General features: G+C 39.5%; 2 protein-coding genes across 6 annotated transcripts in view; one reads left to right on the top strand and one right to left on the bottom strand.

The window, feature by feature from the left end:
- LOC102292726 (centrosomal protein of 120 kDa) overlaps nucleotides 1–8,266 on the top strand; it is a 34,374-nt gene extending 26,108 nt beyond the window's left edge. For all 3 annotated transcript variants that reach the window (XM_042227227.1, XM_005938646.3, XM_005938645.3), the window contains exons 19-21: nucleotides 3,494–3,639; nucleotides 4,190–4,456; nucleotides 5,593–8,266. In XM_042227227.1, coding sequence (XP_042083161.1) covers nucleotides 3,494–3,639; nucleotides 4,190–4,406 — 363 coding nt within the window. In that variant the 3' untranslated portion in view covers nucleotides 4,407–4,456; nucleotides 5,593–8,266. The remainder of the gene's footprint in view (nucleotides 1–3,493; nucleotides 3,640–4,189; nucleotides 4,457–5,592) is intronic.
- A 2,126-nt stretch (nucleotides 8,267–10,392) lies between these two features.
- The window catches only part of prdm6 (PR domain containing 6), a 147,904-nt gene continuing 137,788 nt past the window's right edge, over nucleotides 10,393–20,508 (bottom strand). For 2 of the 3 annotated variants that reach the window (XM_014338863.2, XM_005938642.3), the window contains exon 9: nucleotides 10,393–16,461. In XM_014338863.2, coding sequence (XP_014194349.2) covers nucleotides 16,347–16,461 — 115 coding nt within the window. In that variant the 3' untranslated portion in view covers nucleotides 10,393–16,346. The remainder of the gene's footprint in view (nucleotides 16,462–20,508) is intronic. The other variant, XM_042227245.1, reaches the window with a different exon arrangement.

Below are 20,508 nucleotides of genomic sequence, written 5' to 3'. Positions count from 1 at the left end.
GTGTGTGTGTGTGTGTGTGTGTGTGTGTGTGTGTGAGAGAGAGAGATGGTGTGTTTTTTTTGTGAGGAGGCGATCAGCCGTGTGAAAGTGGAAGCTTTCTGTGTGTGTGTAATGTGAAAATGTTGGTTTTCCCATCCAGAATGAGCCGGCTGCTCGATCTGCTCTCTATCAGCCGAGCGCACAGACAGATTCCAGCCTCTCCGATCACCTCCCCACTGCCTGCGCTCTGCTGCTCGCACTCTTCCTCATTATTGCGCCGTCAGCTGAGTATGGGATGGTAATGTTGCTCAGCCTATTACAGATATTTTAACAACTGCTTTTAGTGGTTAAATTTAGAGGATCGCCTTCGACCTTTGGTGCGCCTTCTCCATGAGATCATGGTCAATCTGCACTGTAACTAATGGATACTAAGAAAATAAAGCTGCAGTTAGTCAGTAAATCCATTAGCTCATCAATGGAAAGTTATTGTCCATTATTTTGATACATGATTACATATTAACCGTCAAGCTTTTGTTCCCATTTTACAATTCCTCTGAACTTTCCGCTTTTGGGGCCTCATTTCTGTAAATTTAAAGACTTTTGGATTTTGTTCTCTAAAAATGTAAACTGTCGTCCGATTTCAAAACAGAAAAATCAAAACAGACTCCAGTGAAACTCTTTCTGCTGGGGAAAAACAAAAGAGTTCATCGTTTGAGTGCATCAAAAACAAAGTGCTTAACCATCACATAACCACACACTGCCATTCGCTTTAGGGAGAATTAACTTAATTGTCAACATTTGCTGCTTTTATTTGCCTTTCAATTATGATAAATTTAATATTTTGGAAGTTAGACAAAACAGCTTTCACTGTTTTCATAGACTTTTGATCCATCTGTTGTCTGAACAGCTGATCTGATTCAGGGCTGCAGTGAGCTGGAGCCTGTCCCAGCTCATTTTGGCAAGCTTGGTCAGAGATGCAGGGTAAACTCTGGACAGATTGCCGGCCCTTCGTAGGCCGAACACAGAGAAACATTCTGGTTCACATTCATGCCTACAGTCAATTTTGAATCAGCGATTACTCAAATGTGCCGATCTGTGGATAGTGGAAGGCAGCTGTCATACCCAGAGACAACAGGGAGGTGCAGCAAGAACATTAAGCTCCCCTGTGAAAATCATTTATTTAAAAATATTTTAAAAAATCAGTTACCTAATAAATCAACATAATTTTTAGTTTAAGCTGTTAAAGAGAGCATCTCAGTTTTTTCATGATAAGAAATAAGAAGCCCCCCCCCCCCAAAAAAGACAAAAACAAAAAAAAACCCAAAGTGTTGTTCAGCCATCAGATATTAAATATTTTGGTCTGTTTGTCAGATAGAACAGTGGATAACCTCCAGATCTTCAGCACAGCATGAAGATAAGAAACAGGTTACCGCATAAAGCTGCCATAAACCAAAACCAGTGGCCAAGTGACTTAAACCTTTGTGCCCAGACAAACTTCATCCTGCAAGTAACCCTAAAAACCTAAAACCCAATTGGTTGATTTGATTAATTGTTTACCTGTTAGTAAAACATATAATAGTTTGATATTAAGTGCTGCCAATCTTGATCCTGACATATGACAGATTAAATATTTTGGACTGTTTTTCAGACAAAATGTTTCTACTTTAAGAAATTCCGGAATTTTTTGGTCTCACATTCTGTTAAATGTTAATGAAGCTGCTGGTCAGCTTGCCTCTGTGTTTTATGCAATCCCTTCAATATTTCAATTCTTTAAATAATATTAAAAAACAATGTGCCAAATATTCAGCTTTTTCTGTCTTTTATAATGAAATAAATTATTTGTTTAGATTTTGCAAATGCAACTTTGCAAGCAAAACATTAGACATGAGAAGAATGTCACAGCTGAGTAGCTGCTAACCACCACCCTGTTTTCAAAGGAAAAGGGCAAATATTAGATGTTTCTAAATGACTCATTACTCTTTAGTTCATTCAGTTTAATTTAAATATTTAAATTTGTTTGTGGACTGTTACACAGATCAGACTTCACTGCTGGATGTTTTACAGACCAAACAACAATCACATGATCATGAAATTAGTCATCAGATTAATTAATACATTTAAAAAATGATTTAACTGATTAATTAACTATAACTTTAAACCTTCGGCGGTAACTAATTACCAAACATGAGAATTTACTTTAACCACTTTTCTGGATCATCATTTCTAACCACGTAATTCGTTCTCAAATGTGCTTAATAACAAAAATAAGTGTTAGCGGCAGCCCTCGACTGGGGTTATGAGTAATTTTGATGACTTGCTGACCCTCTGCTAGTGCTGGAAACATTCACACATCCTTCCAGGGTTCACGTGTAGCCAGATATTTGTCACTTTTAACGGTGACAGTCAGAATAATAAGAAATACCCCAGTAACTGTTTTCTCCAATCACTACATAAAACGTGAGCTGCAATGATTAGCCAATAGATGATTCATCTGCAGCTGTTTTCATATTTATTCAACGTTTTCGGTCATTTTTAATAAACTGAAAGTAGAAAATTCTCCCAGTGCGCTTTTCTGCTTCTCTTGGTCTCGTGTTGAATATGTAATATTTTTCTAATTTAAAAGTAAAAAGATATTTGGTAACATCACTTTATGCTTTTGTATGTTGAGATTTCGCATTATTTTTCTCCCATTTTATTATTTTATTGACCAAAAAAGACTTTGTACTTCTTTAATCTAGATTATTTGATCATTTGTTTACATTTAATTATGTCTTAAATACGGTTTGAAAGCGCGAGGTTTTCACAGCACATGCTCTTTTTATCCCTTCTCGTAGACAGTAGGTTCATATGTTGGAGTTATGTCATCACCTTCAATCTTTTATGTTCTTATATCAGATTTTTTTTTCTGCAGGTTGTTGGATGTACAACCTGCAGCCTTTAAATGATAACTCTTTACATTTATAATTAAAGGTCTGAAGGAACGCCACATTTGTTTTCTCTCTTCAGACGGTTTTGTTGATTTATGAGCGTCCAGCTGACTCGGCTCAGATTGCTGTTCGGGACGGTTTTGGGAACTCTGAGCTGGAGGCCCGAGCAGCTGAGAGAAATATGGCTTTTGGACATTTTTTATTAAGTTTCCTTTGAGTTCTCACCGCGTTGCTGTTGGTCTCCGTGTGAATTCTCTCGAAGCCCTGCGGCATTTTTCTCAGGCCAGCTTTATGAAAATGTGAAACCAGACAAATTTATCACCACAGTGCTCTGTGTGCAATTTGGAAAAACACTTTCTTGGCATCTGAACTCACACATTTCAGCGCACGGGTCAGAGGTTTATTTTCAAATATTCTCAGTTCAGATCTGATCAGTTGACCGGTGCTTGAATGCCAAGGTTCAAGTTAAACGTGTTGGAAGTAACAGTGAAGATCTTGAGGTTACGTGAGGTGAAAGAGAACCTGATTCTGCTCACATTTAACGAACATTCACAGCTTCATAGTTTCTCTTGTTTTGTTTTTTGCAGCGGGAGCAGGAAAACGCCATGACGCGTCTGAAGAAACAACAGGCTGAGCTCGAAGCCATGAGGCTGCGTTACCTAGCAACGGAGGAGAAGGAGGCGGTCCGACAGGACCGACAGGAGCTGGACAGCATCAGGAACGAGCTCAACAGGTGATGGTGATGATCAAGTTCAACAGACTCGGGGTGTCTTTCTGTTACGTGGCTGCACTTATCCCAACATCAGCAACCGCAAAGTGGTCGCAAAAATCAGCTCGGCCAACCCAGAGTTTCCCAATCTAGCTGTGAGCACGCTCACACGAAACAGTTGAAACATCATAGAGAATGGCAGGAGTAAAGCTGTCTGCACGCTTAAGACTGGAAATGCCTCTGTAGACAAAATTCACTATAAGCCAGCAAACAGCTGTGAGCAATTACTTTTTTTAATTACAGCCAACAGGAAAAAAAATAAAGTTGCACCTAAAACATGAATGAATAAAATTCAGTTTCTTATTTGCACTACTTTCCAGAGGACTGAGGCATCCTTTGGCAGTAGCTTTTTCTCGTCTTGAACATAAAAGTTCTGCAAATCTGCAGCATAAGTTACCATGGCAACGTGCCTCATTTGTAATAATAAAATCTGAGCGTTGAACCTGAAAGTATATTGCCCCAAACCCTGCTTCACAGTACAGACTCCTGTAAGGCATTTTGTTTTCTTCAACAGGTTAAAACAGCAAGATGACAGATTAGGCCCCACCCCCTCTGTGCTTGACCCCGCCCCCGGTCTGGCTCTGAGCGAGAGCGCCGAGGAGCACCTGAGCCGCCTGTTGGAAGAGAGAGACGCGTTGCTAAGGACTGGAGTTTATACCCACGAAGACCGAATCATCGCCGAGCTCAACAGGCAGATACAGGAAGCCATGACGGACAGAGGGAAGCTCTGACCGCTGCTGCAGCCGTCCAATCAGAGTCTGAGTCATACCTGAGGCTGCAGGTAAATCGGCTACCTGTTTGAATTCAGTTCGAAACCTGAGTCCGATTTAATCACATCTTTGTAATTCTTCAGAAAGAAAACAAACAGGCGACACGTTTGTTGTAATTGGGTAAAATTTAAATGGACCCTTTCTGCTAATATCCAGCTTATATTTTTATTTTCCGAAAATACTACAACAGCTTTTCATGATTTACAGTTCAAAGTAATCCCTGTAACCTGCATCCCCCCCGGCTCATCTGAAACGCGCTGTTTTAGCTCCTCCCCTTTCAGGACCACCCTCACTTTCAGACACACACGGGCGAAGCAGAGCCTGCGGGCTCCAACCGACCACAGACCACATCAGTCTGAAAGATGTTTATTCAGCAGATCCCGACTGCTGAATAAACATCTTTCCTCTGTGCTGCACAATCAGGCATTAAATTTTTCATTATTATGGTATTTGTGTATAACATATAAATAATTAATGTTAACCTAGACCTTTGTGCATTCGTGCAGATCTGTGCTGTGTTACATTTTGATTAAATGTAAAACAGTTTCCCTCTGTATTTATCACATAAAGCAATGAGACGTGCACAATGGTCCTTTTAAGACAATTACCGAGCAGCGGGGACATTTTTAAAGTAAATGCAGAATATTATTGAATTATTGCGCTCTCTGTAAGTATTTTTATTTTTTAAACAAGGCCTTGAGCCTCCTGTGCTGGCAGTGATATGTCACATGTACCTTAATCATGGAGTTTAATGTAGTGCAGTGTGTAAAGTTCGATATCAGCAGCGTCTATACGGAAAAAGGCAGCTTTCCTACGATTGGCTTTCACTTTAACGCAAAGATGAACAGCATGTAGCCTCTATGGCTGCTGTGTCTGAGATAACTGTATTAGGGATACCCCCTCTCTGTGACATCATACAGAGCAAACAGTAAAAAAAAAAACTGTGATATTAAGTATTCAGAGCAGTCTGAAGTCAGAGGTTTCAGCCCACAGAGAGTACTTGTACATGCACTGACTTCGTTATTTAAAAATTTTACCAACCTCATTATGAACATGCACCAATAGAATAGATATGATAGAAAATATAGCTACTTAGAACCTGAATGAGATCTTTTTCTCATGTGCGCCAAAATCTGTCTCCAAACAGAACTCAAGCGCATGATGGTGGATGAACTCTCCCGGAGTCCTGAAGCTTCGACAGCGTCTGTTACATAAATCAACCTCTATTTAAAATCTGTGTTTATCTGTGAACGAGTGAGTGTTGTATAAAAACTCAGAGTTTTGCTTTTAAAGCATCATCCTGCTGATTTTCAGTGTTTTACCTTTAAAAAGACAAATGCATAACGTTCAAGGACACTGCAACATTCACTGAGTGTCTGTTAGTGTATTAACTGTGTAAATAGACTCGTCCTTCATTTGTTGTGTCAGTGAACGCACCACAGACTCAAACGATGATTAGTTAATTGTTCGATTTCTTCCTTTATTTCATGTTTTGTGAATATCTGAAAAAGATATTCGGTTTAGTTTAACAGAGGATCAGGAAAACTTCCTTTTTTTTCACTCCATGCAGATAAATTTATTTTGTTGAAGTTATTATGCTCATTTTTACATAATGGCTGCTTAGGAAGCAGAGAATAAATTATAATATAATAAAAACTAACTTTTGATTTTTGGATCTTGTTAAAATCAACAAGATCGGATGTTTCTTTACTAAAAACAGGAAACCAGCAGAGTGATCCATGAGAGCCTGAAGCATTACTGAGTAAATGTTCTTTTTAAGTTATTAGAGACTCTGACGAGCCTGTGTGCAGTGTTGAGGAGTTTTTCCGTCTGACAGCAGGTGGCGCTGTAGCCTCAGAAACTCTCCTGCAAACACTGAGATCTAATTTATTTTTTAATGATCAGAGATGACTGATCTGTGTGCACGTGTGGAATAAATTATTTTGAGAGAAAAGCTGCTGTGTGTCTTTCATTAGTGTTTTTAGAGAGCAGATCAGTATGTTTACTCATCATTAAAAATGTTAAATTCTCCTGAAACAGTTTCTTTTAAATAAATTCATTTCTCTGTTCGCCAGTAAATGTAAATATGAGAATATTTCATTGGAGTCCTGATTGTGATTTTATTCTAAACCAAATGAGGAGGAAGAATTACAGATGATGTAAAAATGAATCTATAACTGCTGTTGCTCATTGGACTGGAGCTTTAGTACTCGAGTAATACAGGACGCAAGTAACTGAGTGAGGTCATTTATGATGCACACTTCCATGTGCCATTGGGATATTTTAAATTCTCAAAATATTCCCTACAATCCATCCAATTGATTATTAAACTGTAAGTTCTGCAAAGTTTCTGTTAATTACAGCTGTTAGAATTATTTTTTTTAAAGCAGTAAATATAGCAGAGTATATTCTAAAAATGCAAAACACTTTTAGGTCCAAAGTAAAATGAAACAAAGCTGAAGATGGACTGCGCTGAGCAGACAGACGACATGTGTTATAACATGTAGAACATGTTCTCTCACACACGCAGATGCATTAGTGTGTGCTGACGGTGAGCAGATGTTCCAGCTCATCCATGCAGACGAGGACGAGAGGAAGACGTGAAGAAAAAGTCAAGTGAAAAAATGTTGATGTTTAAAGCGAAATCCTTTCAAGTCTTGTCGGCTTTCTGCGTTTTTACCCCCAGCTTTTAAAACTTCAGTTCAATTTGCTGCATAACAAGGATGTAAAATGATGCTCAGATGTTAGTGACCCTCTCACTGTTTTTATTCTGAAAAATGTTTTTACTTGATAAGTTTCCAAAGAAAGCCAGGAGCAGCTGTGATGCAAAAGTGATGTTATTTACAAACTGAGTTGGCACCTCTAGTTGTATCTCTCCTCTTTTTGATTTTTTTCATATCAGACATCATTATGTCATAATTACACCTAATGAGACAATTGAAACAAGAGGACTTTGAACTGAAACAATGGAAAGGATGATCCAACTCCTTCAAGTCTCTTTCAAAGGATGGCAGTTGTTTCCAGTTGTCTTTTTGTGTCTAAAATTTTGGAGCAAGTACAACCAAAATGGAAATAAAATAGGGTTTTAAAATCAAAACATACGGACAGAAGACTCAAAGAAAAATGCTTTTGAAAACAGAAAATGCAACAAAATAAATGAAAAGCAGTCAGTGTTTGCAAGAGTGGGACAGATGAAATGAGATTCACATACAGGCTTTAATTATTTTCTTCCTTTTTTAAAGCCAGAATGTTCACTTATTAACCCTCTGAAGTCGTCATCAGTGACAACCTGAATCCAATCAATAACCTGAACTCTAAAATCTAGGCAATCAGAACCTGTCATTTTTGGTTTTACTAAATTGTCCTGCCTTTGCAAACAGCCAGCAAAGAAAAGTGTCAGTGGAAATGCAGCACAACAAATGCACCTTACACTTTTGCTCCTAAAAGTCCATTTAGTCTTCCTTCAAAATATAGGGTTAGGGGTATAAGAAAAGTAGGACTGTGTTATAGCTGCTGCTAGTTGAATGGTCAACCTTCAAATATTGTGATTCCATTTTTGCCAGATGTTGGATATTGGAAAGTCTCGAAAGCCATTCACTGATGTCAGCGGGTCATTTTTAAAATGTTCTGCTGCTACTTTGTAGTGACTTACAGAAAGTCTTTGATACAACAGATTTTAGAGTATTCAAGAAACGTGTGAAGAACAGGATTGGAGCTATAGCTCGCATATGGATGAAAAGCAACATGGAACAGACACCAGAGAATTAATGATACAGTCAATAGTTAATAGTCAAAGGCCATTTAAAGTAATGAGACTATAATTTTATCATTTAATATTCTTAGGAATGGTTTTAATTATTGTATCTTCTTTTATATATTTTCTGTTATCGTGTATATTTTCTTTCCAAGTAAATATATATTTATTGTAATTTCTTATCTTTGTATATTGCGGATATAAAAGCCCAACTAGTCACAAGGGTTGGAAATTACGAATAGCTATACAATCTGTGCAACATACCACTTTTATTGCACTGCATTGCATTGTCTCTGTCAAATAACATTTAATATGTAATAATTAGTAACAGTAATTTACTCTTATTTCTTTCGTACAGACGATTCAAATTTATTTTGTTCTGGGAAAAGTCAATAGTCAATATATGTCCCTACCCTCACCTGTCGTCGTGCGCTCTGGGTAGTGACCAAAAGAATGATGGAGATTGTAGATACAAACGACCAGTAGGGGAAATGATCTTCATCCAAAGATCCTCCTGTCAGGATCCTCCTCCATCCTGTCAGATGGAGAAGGATCATTCAGGAGGCATATAACCACCTCTCCACCGCACTGAAAGGAGCTAGTCGAGATGCTTTGGTCACCTGACTAGGATCCCTCCTGGATGAGGTGTTCGGGACATGTCCCATCAGGAGGAGGCCCAGAGTAGAGCCTTGATTCTTGCTGGTTACCTGTCAACATCTCAAATTTCTTCAGCAAGAGTCAAATCTGTCTTGCACACAAGTTTATTCATGCTGTGCATTTTAGCATTTTAACATTAGAGTCAATGGGGATCGTCTCATTTTTGCAGTCAGCCTCTCGTGGCCATTAGAGGAACTGCAGTTTGGGGGACATTTCCAGCCTTGAAGGTTGCTGATCGTCTTTTGAGCAGAACATTGCTCTGTGCTGAGATAAATCTCATCAGCTTCACCTGACAGTGGGTTTAATGTTGTGGCTGCCGTGCACAAACGGACTCTTTCATGTGATATATCTGAAGCTGTGGTCGGGTTACCAGCAGACAGATTTTCTCACAGTGAAACTTTCTCCTCCAACATGTTTCCAATTAAAACTTGAGAAAAAAACCCTCCAAAGCTTGATGTCTAATTGGTTTTGAAAGTGCAACCTCTACTCTGCTTAATATGCTCCCAGTCTTCCGAACAGGAAATTCCACTCAAAGCAAAGCATTATAACCATTACACCCATTACACACACACACGGTGGGGGAAACCCCATTCTCTGAAGTCTTCTTCTCTTGTATCTGCCACTGTGGAGTACAACCGAGCTGACCCACAGTGTTTGTTCTAAAGTGTGTGTTTTAGTTCCCATTAATCATACTGTCGTTATTATTATGTTTCTGTTAATCCACCAGTATGTGCAAGCTCTGAAACTGAATTTGCAACTTTACTTATTCATGAATGAACAGTTACTTTTAGTGTTTGACCTGATTGACGATTGATTAATGTTTGACTTCAGGGTATCAGCTCAAATTTGGACATTTAGTTCAGTGAATGTAATTTTTAGTTTTAAATTTTAAAAAAAATCTTAAAATGCTGAACAAGTACAGTTTGTCTGGAGAGGTTGCCAGTAAGAAGAAAGCTGCTTTCCTTTATAAAGAACACGGCAGTATAGCTTTGGTTTGCAAAGTCTCATCTGCGGAAACCACCAAACGGCTGCAACAGTCCTTTGGACTGATGAGACCAAAGTGGAGATCTTTGGCTATAATGCCCAGCGCCGCATTTGGAAAAAATAAAACACAGCATATCAGCACAAACCATCATCATCATCTCTGAATCACTGTGGGGGACGGGTGATGATGAGGGCTTGTTCTGCAGCCACATGACCTGTGCACCTTGCAGCCATTGAGTTGACCATGAACTTCTCTGTAAGTGTTTTAGAGCAGCGGTCCCCAGCCTTTTTTGCGCCACGGACCGGTTTATGCCCGACAATATTTTCACGGACCGGCCTTTAAGGCGTCACGGATAAATACAACAAAATAAAACTAGTACCGGTACCGAAAAAAAGAAGGTTTATTCATAACACACGTGAAAAGACCCAGGAAAACCGAGTTAACGATAAAAACGATAACAAAATAACGCTGAAAACCGATAAAAACCCTGAAAACCACACATTTCACACCTGAGCCTAAACTCTCGCGGCCCGGTACCAAACGACTCACGGACCGGTCCGAGGCCCGGGGGTTGGGGACCGCTGTTTTAGAGAATGCCATTTCTAACAAATGAAGCTTGGCTGACAATGGGTCAAGCAACAGGACATTACCCGTTACAGTTAAGCACAGAAATCTACAAAATGACTGAAAATAAAAAGAATCAAGTTGTTCAGTGGGCCAGACCTCAACCCGATCAAAATGCTGTGATGGGACCTCAAGAGAATGGGTTAGTAGTAAAATGAGTCACAAAGCAAACCAGATTGTCATTTGATTGCATTAAAAATACTCCAAAATGAATCAACAGCACAAACCTGGTTTAAAAGTCTGATTCAGTCACTGACTTGGCAAACACAAAGTGCTAGCAGCTGCAGCTACATGTCTCAGCATCCACCTGCCTGTCAAAGAGGACACGGCCCTAAACTTAAAACTGGACATTTATGACAGGGGTCTGTGGAGATGGACTCACTTTGGGAGTCTAAGCCCCCATTAGAGCACCTTTGGTTTTCCAGCCCTGAAGGCTGTGATGCCTAAACCTGCAATGCTTCGATCCCGTTTTGTAGTTTAGTGTTTTTATTTTCTTCAGTGTTGTTTTTTGGTAGTTTTCTCTCTGTTTGTTACATGTTTTGTTTATTATCATTTTATAATAAAAAAAAAGTTTAATATTATTACCTCCTTTGATGTTAAGCAAAGCTTGTAATAGTAAAGTTTCATTATTGCTCATTAAGTTGTTCTTGGGTCACAGTAACCTGATTTCTATTACAAGTACTCTGTTTATAGTCTAATTTACATCCTGTTGTACATTAACAACTTTTTTCCCTTCATTTCAACTCATTTCCAAATGAGCGATTGCTATAATTAGTGTGCAATTTCCCTTTTTTCTGATTTTCCTCATTGCATAATCTGGATTCTCTTTCAGCTGGGGATGTTTTAAATTATTTAGGCTGAGGTCATAAATCAGGCATTCTTCTCTTTTTTTCCTCTTCCTGGGAATTTAATGTCTTTGTTCATTTTTCACTTGTTCAAACAAATGAAACTGAACAGTTTTCCTCCTCTCTCTCGTCTCTCAGTCAGCAGTTTCTATACGTTTGTTTTTCTTCCTTCACACTAACTGCTTCTAATTAAAACTATCGCTGCCATAATCTCATTACGTGTAATCTAATCTTGACTCACTCATGTGTCTGTCAGACATTTAGAAAGTGGGGGGAAAAAAACTCCTCAAACTTCTCGTTGTGGGATCATTTGTTTGGCTTCAGAGTTTGGATCAGTTTCCCACGGTGAAAAAAAAATCCCTGTGAGTGATGTCTGAAGGCTCGCCTTGTGTTTGTTTTGGTAAAATTTTGTTGAATCCTCACAGGAATAATTTCAGAAATCAGACTGGAAAGTTTGAAAATGCAGCTTGCAGACTGACAGAGAGGAGGTCAAGGCAGGGCTGTGTGTGTCACACATTATTAGCAGTAAGTAGAGGCAGCTGGTGATTGAGGGATGGACCATCCTGTGTAGCAAGAAGATAAAATATTTAAGCCGTGTGAAGGTGAAAAACTTCAGAAATTATTTAAAAATGGAATTTGGGAACAGGAATCGTTTTAATCTGATTAATATCCGATTCTCGTCTGATCAGCACCTCTGTGACCACTTAAAGGTTTGACAGTGACAACTGACAGCACCAATACATGTAGGGTAAACACCAAAGACTGTATATAAAAGATGGCTGGGGTCTTCATGATGTAACCCTTTTCTTTCTAGATACATTTTGAAGGTTCAATGTTACCATCATGACCACTGATCATGCCGTTTTTGGGAGCCATAAGTGATCATATTTGTTAGATACAGTAAAAAACTTTTCAGCTAATGATAGCAAGCTAATAACACCTTCAGTCATTTTTTTTTACATTGCTAAAGCTACTTTCATAAACATAATTTAAATTTAATTAATGGAAAAGAGAACCTTCCCCATCAAGGACAAACTTTTTGGACTCCTTCACAAGTAAATCATATCATCTGTAAATATAATGTAGCAGCAATAAATCCAGATGGATGAGTTATAAAAAAGACAACAAAGAAATTCTATAACGATGATGTTACAAGAGGCTAAAATCATTTTTGTACCAGACCAGTTATTTCTGCTCTATAACAGGACATTTGGAGAGACTCACTTCTGGAAAGAGCCTTAAGCCAAGTCGGCTCACAGTAGTAATATTTTCTGTGCAGAGATGAAAGCAGTGTCAATTTTTGTTGTAAACAAGACAAATTTCAAGCTCAACAAATTGCCGTGGACATAAAAGTGGTTACATTTTTCTGTCATCCCCAGAAAGTTAATGTAGTGCAGGTGATGTAAGACAATAAGATCACAGAGAGCATCATGGGTAAGAATCAAAAGTGGATGTCAGCTTTATTTTCCTCTGGAACAACGTCTTTTTGCTATTTGATCTCATTTTGTCAATCTTTTTAAAAAATGGGAATGGGAGGAGGGAGGGGAGCTGAGGGAATCATGCAAACAAGATTGAGCTGAAATTGGAGACTTTCTGTTTCACATTACAGAGCAAATGATTATCATCATCATCATCATCATCATCATCATCATCAGAGGCCCCAAGTAAGTTTCACTTTCTGTTCAGGTCATCATCAGAGTTTAACACTGAAAATGTCAGAAGTAGGACTTAGAACACAGAAGGTAAATCTTTATATTGCCTAAATTATTATTAGAATACTTACCTATTTAATTAGAAACATCTGTTGGAGCTACACTTTTCTCAGGTTATAGTGTTAAAGTCCAGCTTCTGGATTCTGAACAAGAAGTGAGCTTGGTCAAAGTTTCACTTTAGTCCCAACTGATCCACAGTTTGCATCTTTCTATATACATCGTTGGATCAAGCTGCATTCTGAGTAAAGAGATATTTCTCTCAGGTGCAAAACTGTTTTACTTTTAAGAACACAAACGAGTCTGTAAGAGTTTGAGGGGCACCTCTGTCCAGATGCTCGACTGCCCAAACATCTGGATTTATTATCTTTATTGCAGAGGCTGGAGGCTGCCAGTTGCTAGGTGAAGTTGGATGCTAACAGGGTGCTGCACCAAATCCTCCTCATTGCTTTGGTCACTAGCAGGTTGCTTCTGTTGCCTGCAGTTTGCACAGAAGATGTGTCTGTAAACACAGTTGTCAATCAATAGTGAAAGAAATAGAACCATTCACCTGCAAAAATAACAGTTTTCACCTTTAGAAATATGCCGTGTCAGCACTAATTTCATGGTTTTTTTTACTAGTTTCTGGTTTGCATCACACCTTTTGGTTTTCTGCACAATTTACAGCTGAGAGCAGTAACCTGATAGAGGTCAGAGGAATCCCAAGGGCGTGTTTGGTGTAGCAATGTCCACCAACCAGTGTGGGGTTTTTCTCTGGTAACCTGTGGTTTCCAGGTGGATTCTCACTGGTTTGTAGGCCTGTGTGACTTTAGCGATGATTCTGTCGTCAGCCTTCACCAACTGGTTGGGGAATAAACATTTTTCCAATTTCTCCAGGCCTGTGTGAGGTCTAAAGGTGCTCCTGACCTCTCTGAGACACGCATGTGATAAAAAATAAAATAGTTTCCCTGCAGTGAAACATCTGTTTGAGTTTTGGTTTGGACAGCAGAGTTACATCCACTCGGCCGGTCTTTGGAAAGAGAAGCTACAGTTTTCAGATTATTAACATTATTAAAGCTTTTTTAACGCTCAGGCACAAAAACCTATTTGGTGTTCATCTGGTATTAAATGTGCTTTTTACCCTCAGTCGTTTTAATAGAAAGTGAATCGTTATGACACAGGACTATTTACACAGCTGAGATCTGAGTGGATTCAAACTTGCATTGCGTAGCAAATATACTCTACCAGACAACATGATAAACTATTCTTCAAAACCCAAAATTTGTTAACATGTTTGTGCCTCATCTGAGATAAAAAAACAACAACCCATGAACTTAAGAAATGTTTAGCATACGAAAAAGAAATTAAACACATGCTGTCAACTTCATATTGAAACTTTTTAAAAAATGATTATTTCATCAAGAAAAAAGAAATTTCAAGAAATCACATCCATCACCTCTGCACTATTTCCCTCTTTTCTTCATCATCTCTAATATTAAATTATAAACATTTTAAAACAAAAGTGCCTGAAGCATGATATGAGGAAAAAGATAAATATAATTTGTTTCCTTTGTCCTTTCTTTTTTTTGTCTGTTTTTTGTTTTGTTTTTTTACAGTACATACTCTTTGTATGGTGTTCATTTTGTGATGTAAAACTCGAGCGTCATCCTCAGACGTTCGAGTCGTTGCTCACTGTTTGCTTTGGTCGCGCCCTCCTTTGGCATCACTGTTGCAAAAAGAAAAAAAGAAGTAAAGCTACAGACAGACCATTAGTCTTAATATTTTTGGTATTTCATTGTTATTGTCCCGGTTTCAGGAAAGAGTTTTCTTTGGAGGGAACCCTGTTGTGGATTCCAAAACGTCCCCAATAAATATTCAAAAGTTTGTTAGTCCGACTCCTCCGTCTGAATCTCTGCTGAGAAAAAAAGAAGGAAAGAAAAGAGATCTTTGGTTTGGTTGAATCAGGAGTTTCTCCAGCAGGGTGAATGTGGCTTGAATGCTGCTCCTCTCCAGAATTCTCAGTCAGTCAAGTCAAAAGTGTAAACAGTCAGACAAACGTTCCCACCAAGACAGATAAATCTGAAAAAAGTCTTAAGTAAAGACCCCCATCCACACAGAAACATCGGGAAAGCATGAAATCTGTTCCCTCTCTTCCTGTGTGCTTTAATAAAGAGCATTCAGTTTGTTTGCAGAGACATGTGACCTCTACTGTGTGTTTTCAGAAACACTGGACATATCCTGATATAAATCTGGTGACAGTTAAAATAACTGTTTTTTTAATGGTCACCTGACACTGCATCACTCAGGAGAGAGAGAGGCCCAAAAATGAGCCCAAATAAAAAGCAATAGTTGGTATTTATTAGGGGACCAACACATTTAACTCCCTCTGCTGGCATCAGCTAAGACCTCCAGGGAAAACCATCCTGATCCAGAATCAGCTACAAAGTGAGGATCTGATATTAGGAGCTGGTTATTTATCATACACTGACTCTTCTTCCCATCATCAAAAAAAGTCTGCAATGGTCACGGCAGACAGCGCCAGCTCCCTGAGCCTGCTTCTGCCAGAGGTGTTTTTCCTGTTTAAAGGGAGTTTTTCCTTCCCACTGTTGCCTTTCTCATAGGGATCATCTGATTGTTGGGGTGTTCTCTGTATTATTTTAGGATCTGTGCCTTACAATATAAAGCGCTTTGATGCAACTTTTGTTATGATTTGGTGCTAAATAAATAAAGCCGTATCGTGTCCGTTAAAATGGGTTGATCTATTCAGCTAATAGATGAAGGAAGCTAACAATGACTGGTGGAGAGTTTGGACATAAATGCCACAACCAGCAGCTTTTCTCTGTGTGTTTGCAAGTTTTTTACTTCAACCGCAGTCAGGTGGGTCAACACGACTGAAAAGTTACAACAACCATGACACTTCCTCTCATGTTGTTTGGTTTAGAGCTTGTTGGAAAGCTGTTATTGCATTACTGTGGTAACTTAAGGTGTTGTCATCAACTTAAAAGCAAGGAAAGGTGAAGCAAATGTGATCATAAATAAGACCAAAGTGACTCTCACACTACACTGAAATGATACTTGCCCAAAAATATTTACCATTTTGTTGTTTATCCCTGGAAACTCCTGGAATTCGCAAACTTTATTTTTAATCCACACGTTTAATTTAGTGCAGGTTGGACCCAATTAACACAGTGATGCTCCTCAGGAGCTTTATTTCTGGAAAACTAAATTAGAATTAATATGAAGTGAGCGTCTTGGTGTGGATGGAGGTCCAAAACTGAAGAAAGAGTCACATTTTCATATTGAACTGTCTTAATGTGGACGTGGTCTAAGTCGGGAAACAGTCGGGGGTTAATCCACCTCGATGGACTCGCTGGTCTCGTTCACGGGTTTGCACTCGTTGGGAAGTCGCTGATGGCGGCTGAGCTGAGTGGCCTGTGTGAAGCTGCGGTCGCAACGCTCGCACCTGACGCACAAACAGAAAGACGCACAAAAGACAGCGATTAGAGGAGTCTGCACGTAGAGAAGCCTGAACAGAGCTGAGGAGAAATACACTTTAAAAGGCAAAAGCTTAACATCTGCTGACGCACATGTACACAATCATGCGCACACCTCCCTGTTAACCCTAATATCCAGTGACAGTATAAAGTGTGTGTGAGGCCCAGCGGAGCAGCAAGCTGTAATTGTTGCCCTGATCCTCACAACCTGACCGACAAATTACACACAGTCCACCTGTCAATAATCTATCAGGCGGGCTGAGGAGGGTATTCCCATCTCACACACTTTAACACACACTCAGATATATCCAGGCCCGATAAGGCAGTGTCACTGTCACTTTCAATAGAAGTAGAGAAGAGAGGGAGCTTTTAGTGTGCGCTGGAGGGGGGTTAGGGGGTAATTTAAATGTATATGAATGTGTGTGTGTGGGGGGAGGCTCTTCAAAGAGAAAGCTGTGTGGAGATATTGGACTTAACAGCCCTGAAACAAGACTAACGTGCTCTCGGATAGATAGATAGGTTGAAGGGGAGGGAGGTGGTGTTAGACTCAGGAGGAGAAACAGTGTGGTCTGGACAGCGGTTGTTAGGAAGCTCTTTAACCAGAGCTTTTCCTCATTAAACCTCATAAACACGACACAGTTTTGTGATACAGCTTCTGCCACTACATTCATCACAGGGCCTGACTTTCTGTCTCGTACATAAGGTGATCACTGCCATAAACCGGCAGCAGGATTATTGGATGCAGGGTTGCTCAACTATAGCAAAAAAAAACTCATTTATAATTATTATAATATAATAATAAAGTTATTTATTCCTTAAGCTTTGTGCATTTTCTGAACTTTTTAAAAGAGTATTTATCTGAGATTGCATATAAAAGATGGATGTAGCCACAGTGAAGTCAGCCGGTGTGTTTGTGTTGAAGTCAGTTCACATGTGGACAGCTAAGACACTTGTAAGCTGGATGGGTGCAGCGCACAAAGCGACAGCATCAGCATTATTCCCTCCGAAATGTTACTAAACCCACAAACTCTGTCATGATGTCTGGTTCAGTGGCTTGAGTTTTTTGAGGGAAGACAGCTTGTTGACTGCTGCCTGTGTCAAGATCCTTTCAATTCAAGTTGCCACAAGCTTCAGTGAAATCCAGGTTAAAAAAAGAAGAAGAAGAAAAACTAAAGAAAAACCTTATTGAGCCCATACAGTTATTAAAGCTTTCTCCTTCTGTGAAGGTGGACATTTTAAAAAGGAAGTCTTTAATGATTATCTCACTTATGGCCTCAGCTTCAAGTGAAGTATATCTCAATTTCCGAACAGGGAATGCAGGGACGATATGGGTGTTCAACCATCTAGCGTTGACACCATTAATGTGGTGGAAAGTTGCAGAGACAGTCATCAACTGCCAAGAAGAGCAGAACAGGTTAACTGAACTGATGTCTGACGACGGGTCACATTTGTAGCTTTTTGGATTTGGTGGTTTTATGGTCGCTCTAATTAAAATCAAATGTTTTTAAATGGGCTATTTAAACGGTGTAATTTTAGCTAATGTTGCTGATCTGACTGACCACTGTAAACCAAATTTCATCCTAACATTTTGAATAGATTACTGTCAAACATGTTGCTCCTGGGCGAACCTTAACCTTAAGGTCTCAGAGAGAAGCATTTACCATGAAGGATCATGTACTTTGCATTCAGTTTTATTCCAAAACGTCTGCAACAGCTGAGACCTGAACTGGTTCTCCCCATTTTTTTTGACACATTTTGTAAAAGCAGCTCTAGATTGAAAGTACATTAAAACAATGAAGCTTGTGAAACACGTTTTCAGTGGGTTCCACCTATGTTAATCTGCTTGGGTCCCTGTAATGTAAATTTCAGCATCAGTCAGAGCGTGCAGCGGTCTGCACAGACATCCACCCGCTTGCCTGTTTTCAGGTGTCCAGACAACGCTGCAGCGACTTCTGCCTTCTCATTACTTTGTCTGTCACTCTTAAATAACCAGTTTCTTTAAAAAGAATAAACACAAACTTCTGTTTAAGCTTCACCAAAATTAGTTTGACAGAAACTGTTAGCTCGCCCCATCACATCACAGGATATGAATGTTTTTCTGTGATCACATGAATTTAAAGAAGTCCTGTATGTTTATATATATTACATATACGTGTGTGCGTGAGGACCAGACTTTGAGCTGATGGATCTGAAATTATTCTCATTTTCTAAATTTTCTTGCAGCACAAGAAAAAGAAAACAGACCCCCGACTGCTCTGCCATTAAGGTGGATGTTCCTGCTGTCATTCGTCTGTGAATTTACAAAACCACAACAGCTACGGACTTCAAAGCTCCTCTGAAGCTTCTCTGTCACAGCGACTTATCCAGGCACGAAGACGGCTGTCCTGCACAACAAAGAGCAGAGCTGAAACGAGACAGCTGCAGTCCGCTGGCTATCGACCAGCGGGCGTCTGTTAGCGGCCGCCGCCTCCATTCCTCAGCAGGGAAAAATAATGTTGAGTTGTTGTCCTGACAAAATGACAGAGGCCGCTTTAATCACTTTCCCTCAAGGATCAGTGAAGTTTCAGCTCACCTCTTATCTTAATCTCATCTGTACGGATGTGGATCGAGTGCGAGATAAACAAGTACAGACTGTGTTCAGTCACAGACTGATAGAAGCTGAAGGGCTAGAAGAAGTACAGACGAAGTCTTCATTTACAACAACGTTCAGCACCGAGACCGAGCAGTTCAGACAAACTCTGACCACACCTTTACTTCAAAATCAAAGGCTGTGTTTGTGGGAAACGTGCAACTCTGGTTAGTAAGATCTCTTTCCTGAGGGAATATTTTTGAAAATAAATCATGATCTAACCATGCATTCATGTGGTGTTGGATTAACTGGAAAAGAGAATTTCCCACTGGGGAAAATCCACATGAACACCACCTTAAAGTTGGAACACTAACTGGGAAAGTCTGAGAAATTGTTGTTGAGCTTTTGCAGTCACACATTAAAACATGGCGGATGAAAGACAATATTTTGTTGAGTGCAAGAAACTTTTTCAATTATTGGCGCAAAATGCTCAAAACTTGTTTGGGCAGCACCATCGAAATGAAATTTCACGAACTGGTCTTTAAGGTGTCGCGGATAAATACAACAAAATAAAATGATACGACCAAGACAAAAACTGTGGTATTTTATAAATATAATAATAAACGCGAAATTCACTGTGTAATTGTGTAACTTTATTAGCAGCGTCCTCCTGAAATGCGCCAACAACACTGAGAGTAACATCCTCCTCTCTGCCCCTTAATGGTCGCTGTGGTAACGCGTAAATATTTCTTTCAAAATAAGACACACAAAGCGCATGAAAATATATAGGAAACTTATTCATAACACACGGGAAAAGACCCAGGGAAACTGAGTTAACGATAAAAACCCTGAAAATCACAAATTTCAAACCCGAGCCTGAACTCTCGCGGCCCGGGAACCAAATAACTCGTCCGGGGCCCGGGTGTTGGGGACCGCTGCTGTGTCACGGTCCTGAGTCTGGCGACTCATTGTTTATGTTCTTGTTTATTATTATTCTTTGATTGAGTTAGTTTCTGCTTATACTTTAGTAATTTTTAGATCTCAGGTTTTGTTACTGTCCTTCTCTTGTGTTCCATGTGTCACATCAAGTCATGTCAAGTGTTATTGTCCGTTTTTTCCCAGTCTCCATATTCATGCACCTCCCGTGTCAGTCATGTCTCCGTGTCGCAGTTTGTTATTGTCTCTGTGCTCCATGTTCTCTCTGTCTTCCCTGTCAGCCGTGTCTCCTTGTCAAGTCTGCGTTCCCGTGCCTGTGTTCAGTATTTCCTGTTTTATTTTGACAGTCTGGTGTTCAGTGTTTTCAGCTTTGCTTCCGCCCTTTCTCGTTTGGTCAGATTAGCCCCAGCTGTATCTCACTCCTGTTTCCCATTCCCTCGTTACTCCCTGGTGTATTTAAGCCCTGTGTTTTCCTCTGTCCGTTGTCACGTCACGTTACCTGTTTAAAGTG

This window comes from Haplochromis burtoni, unplaced genomic scaffold (genome assembly GCF_018398535.1).
Source record: "Haplochromis burtoni strain Fernald_Lab_line unplaced genomic scaffold, NCSU_Asbu1 Contig_250, whole genome shotgun sequence".
NCBI classification, from domain to species: Eukaryota; Metazoa; Chordata; class Actinopteri; order Cichliformes; family Cichlidae; genus Haplochromis; species Haplochromis burtoni.
The sequence above is the reverse complement of the archived record's forward strand: the minus strand, read 5'-3'. Positions and strand labels throughout refer to the sequence as shown.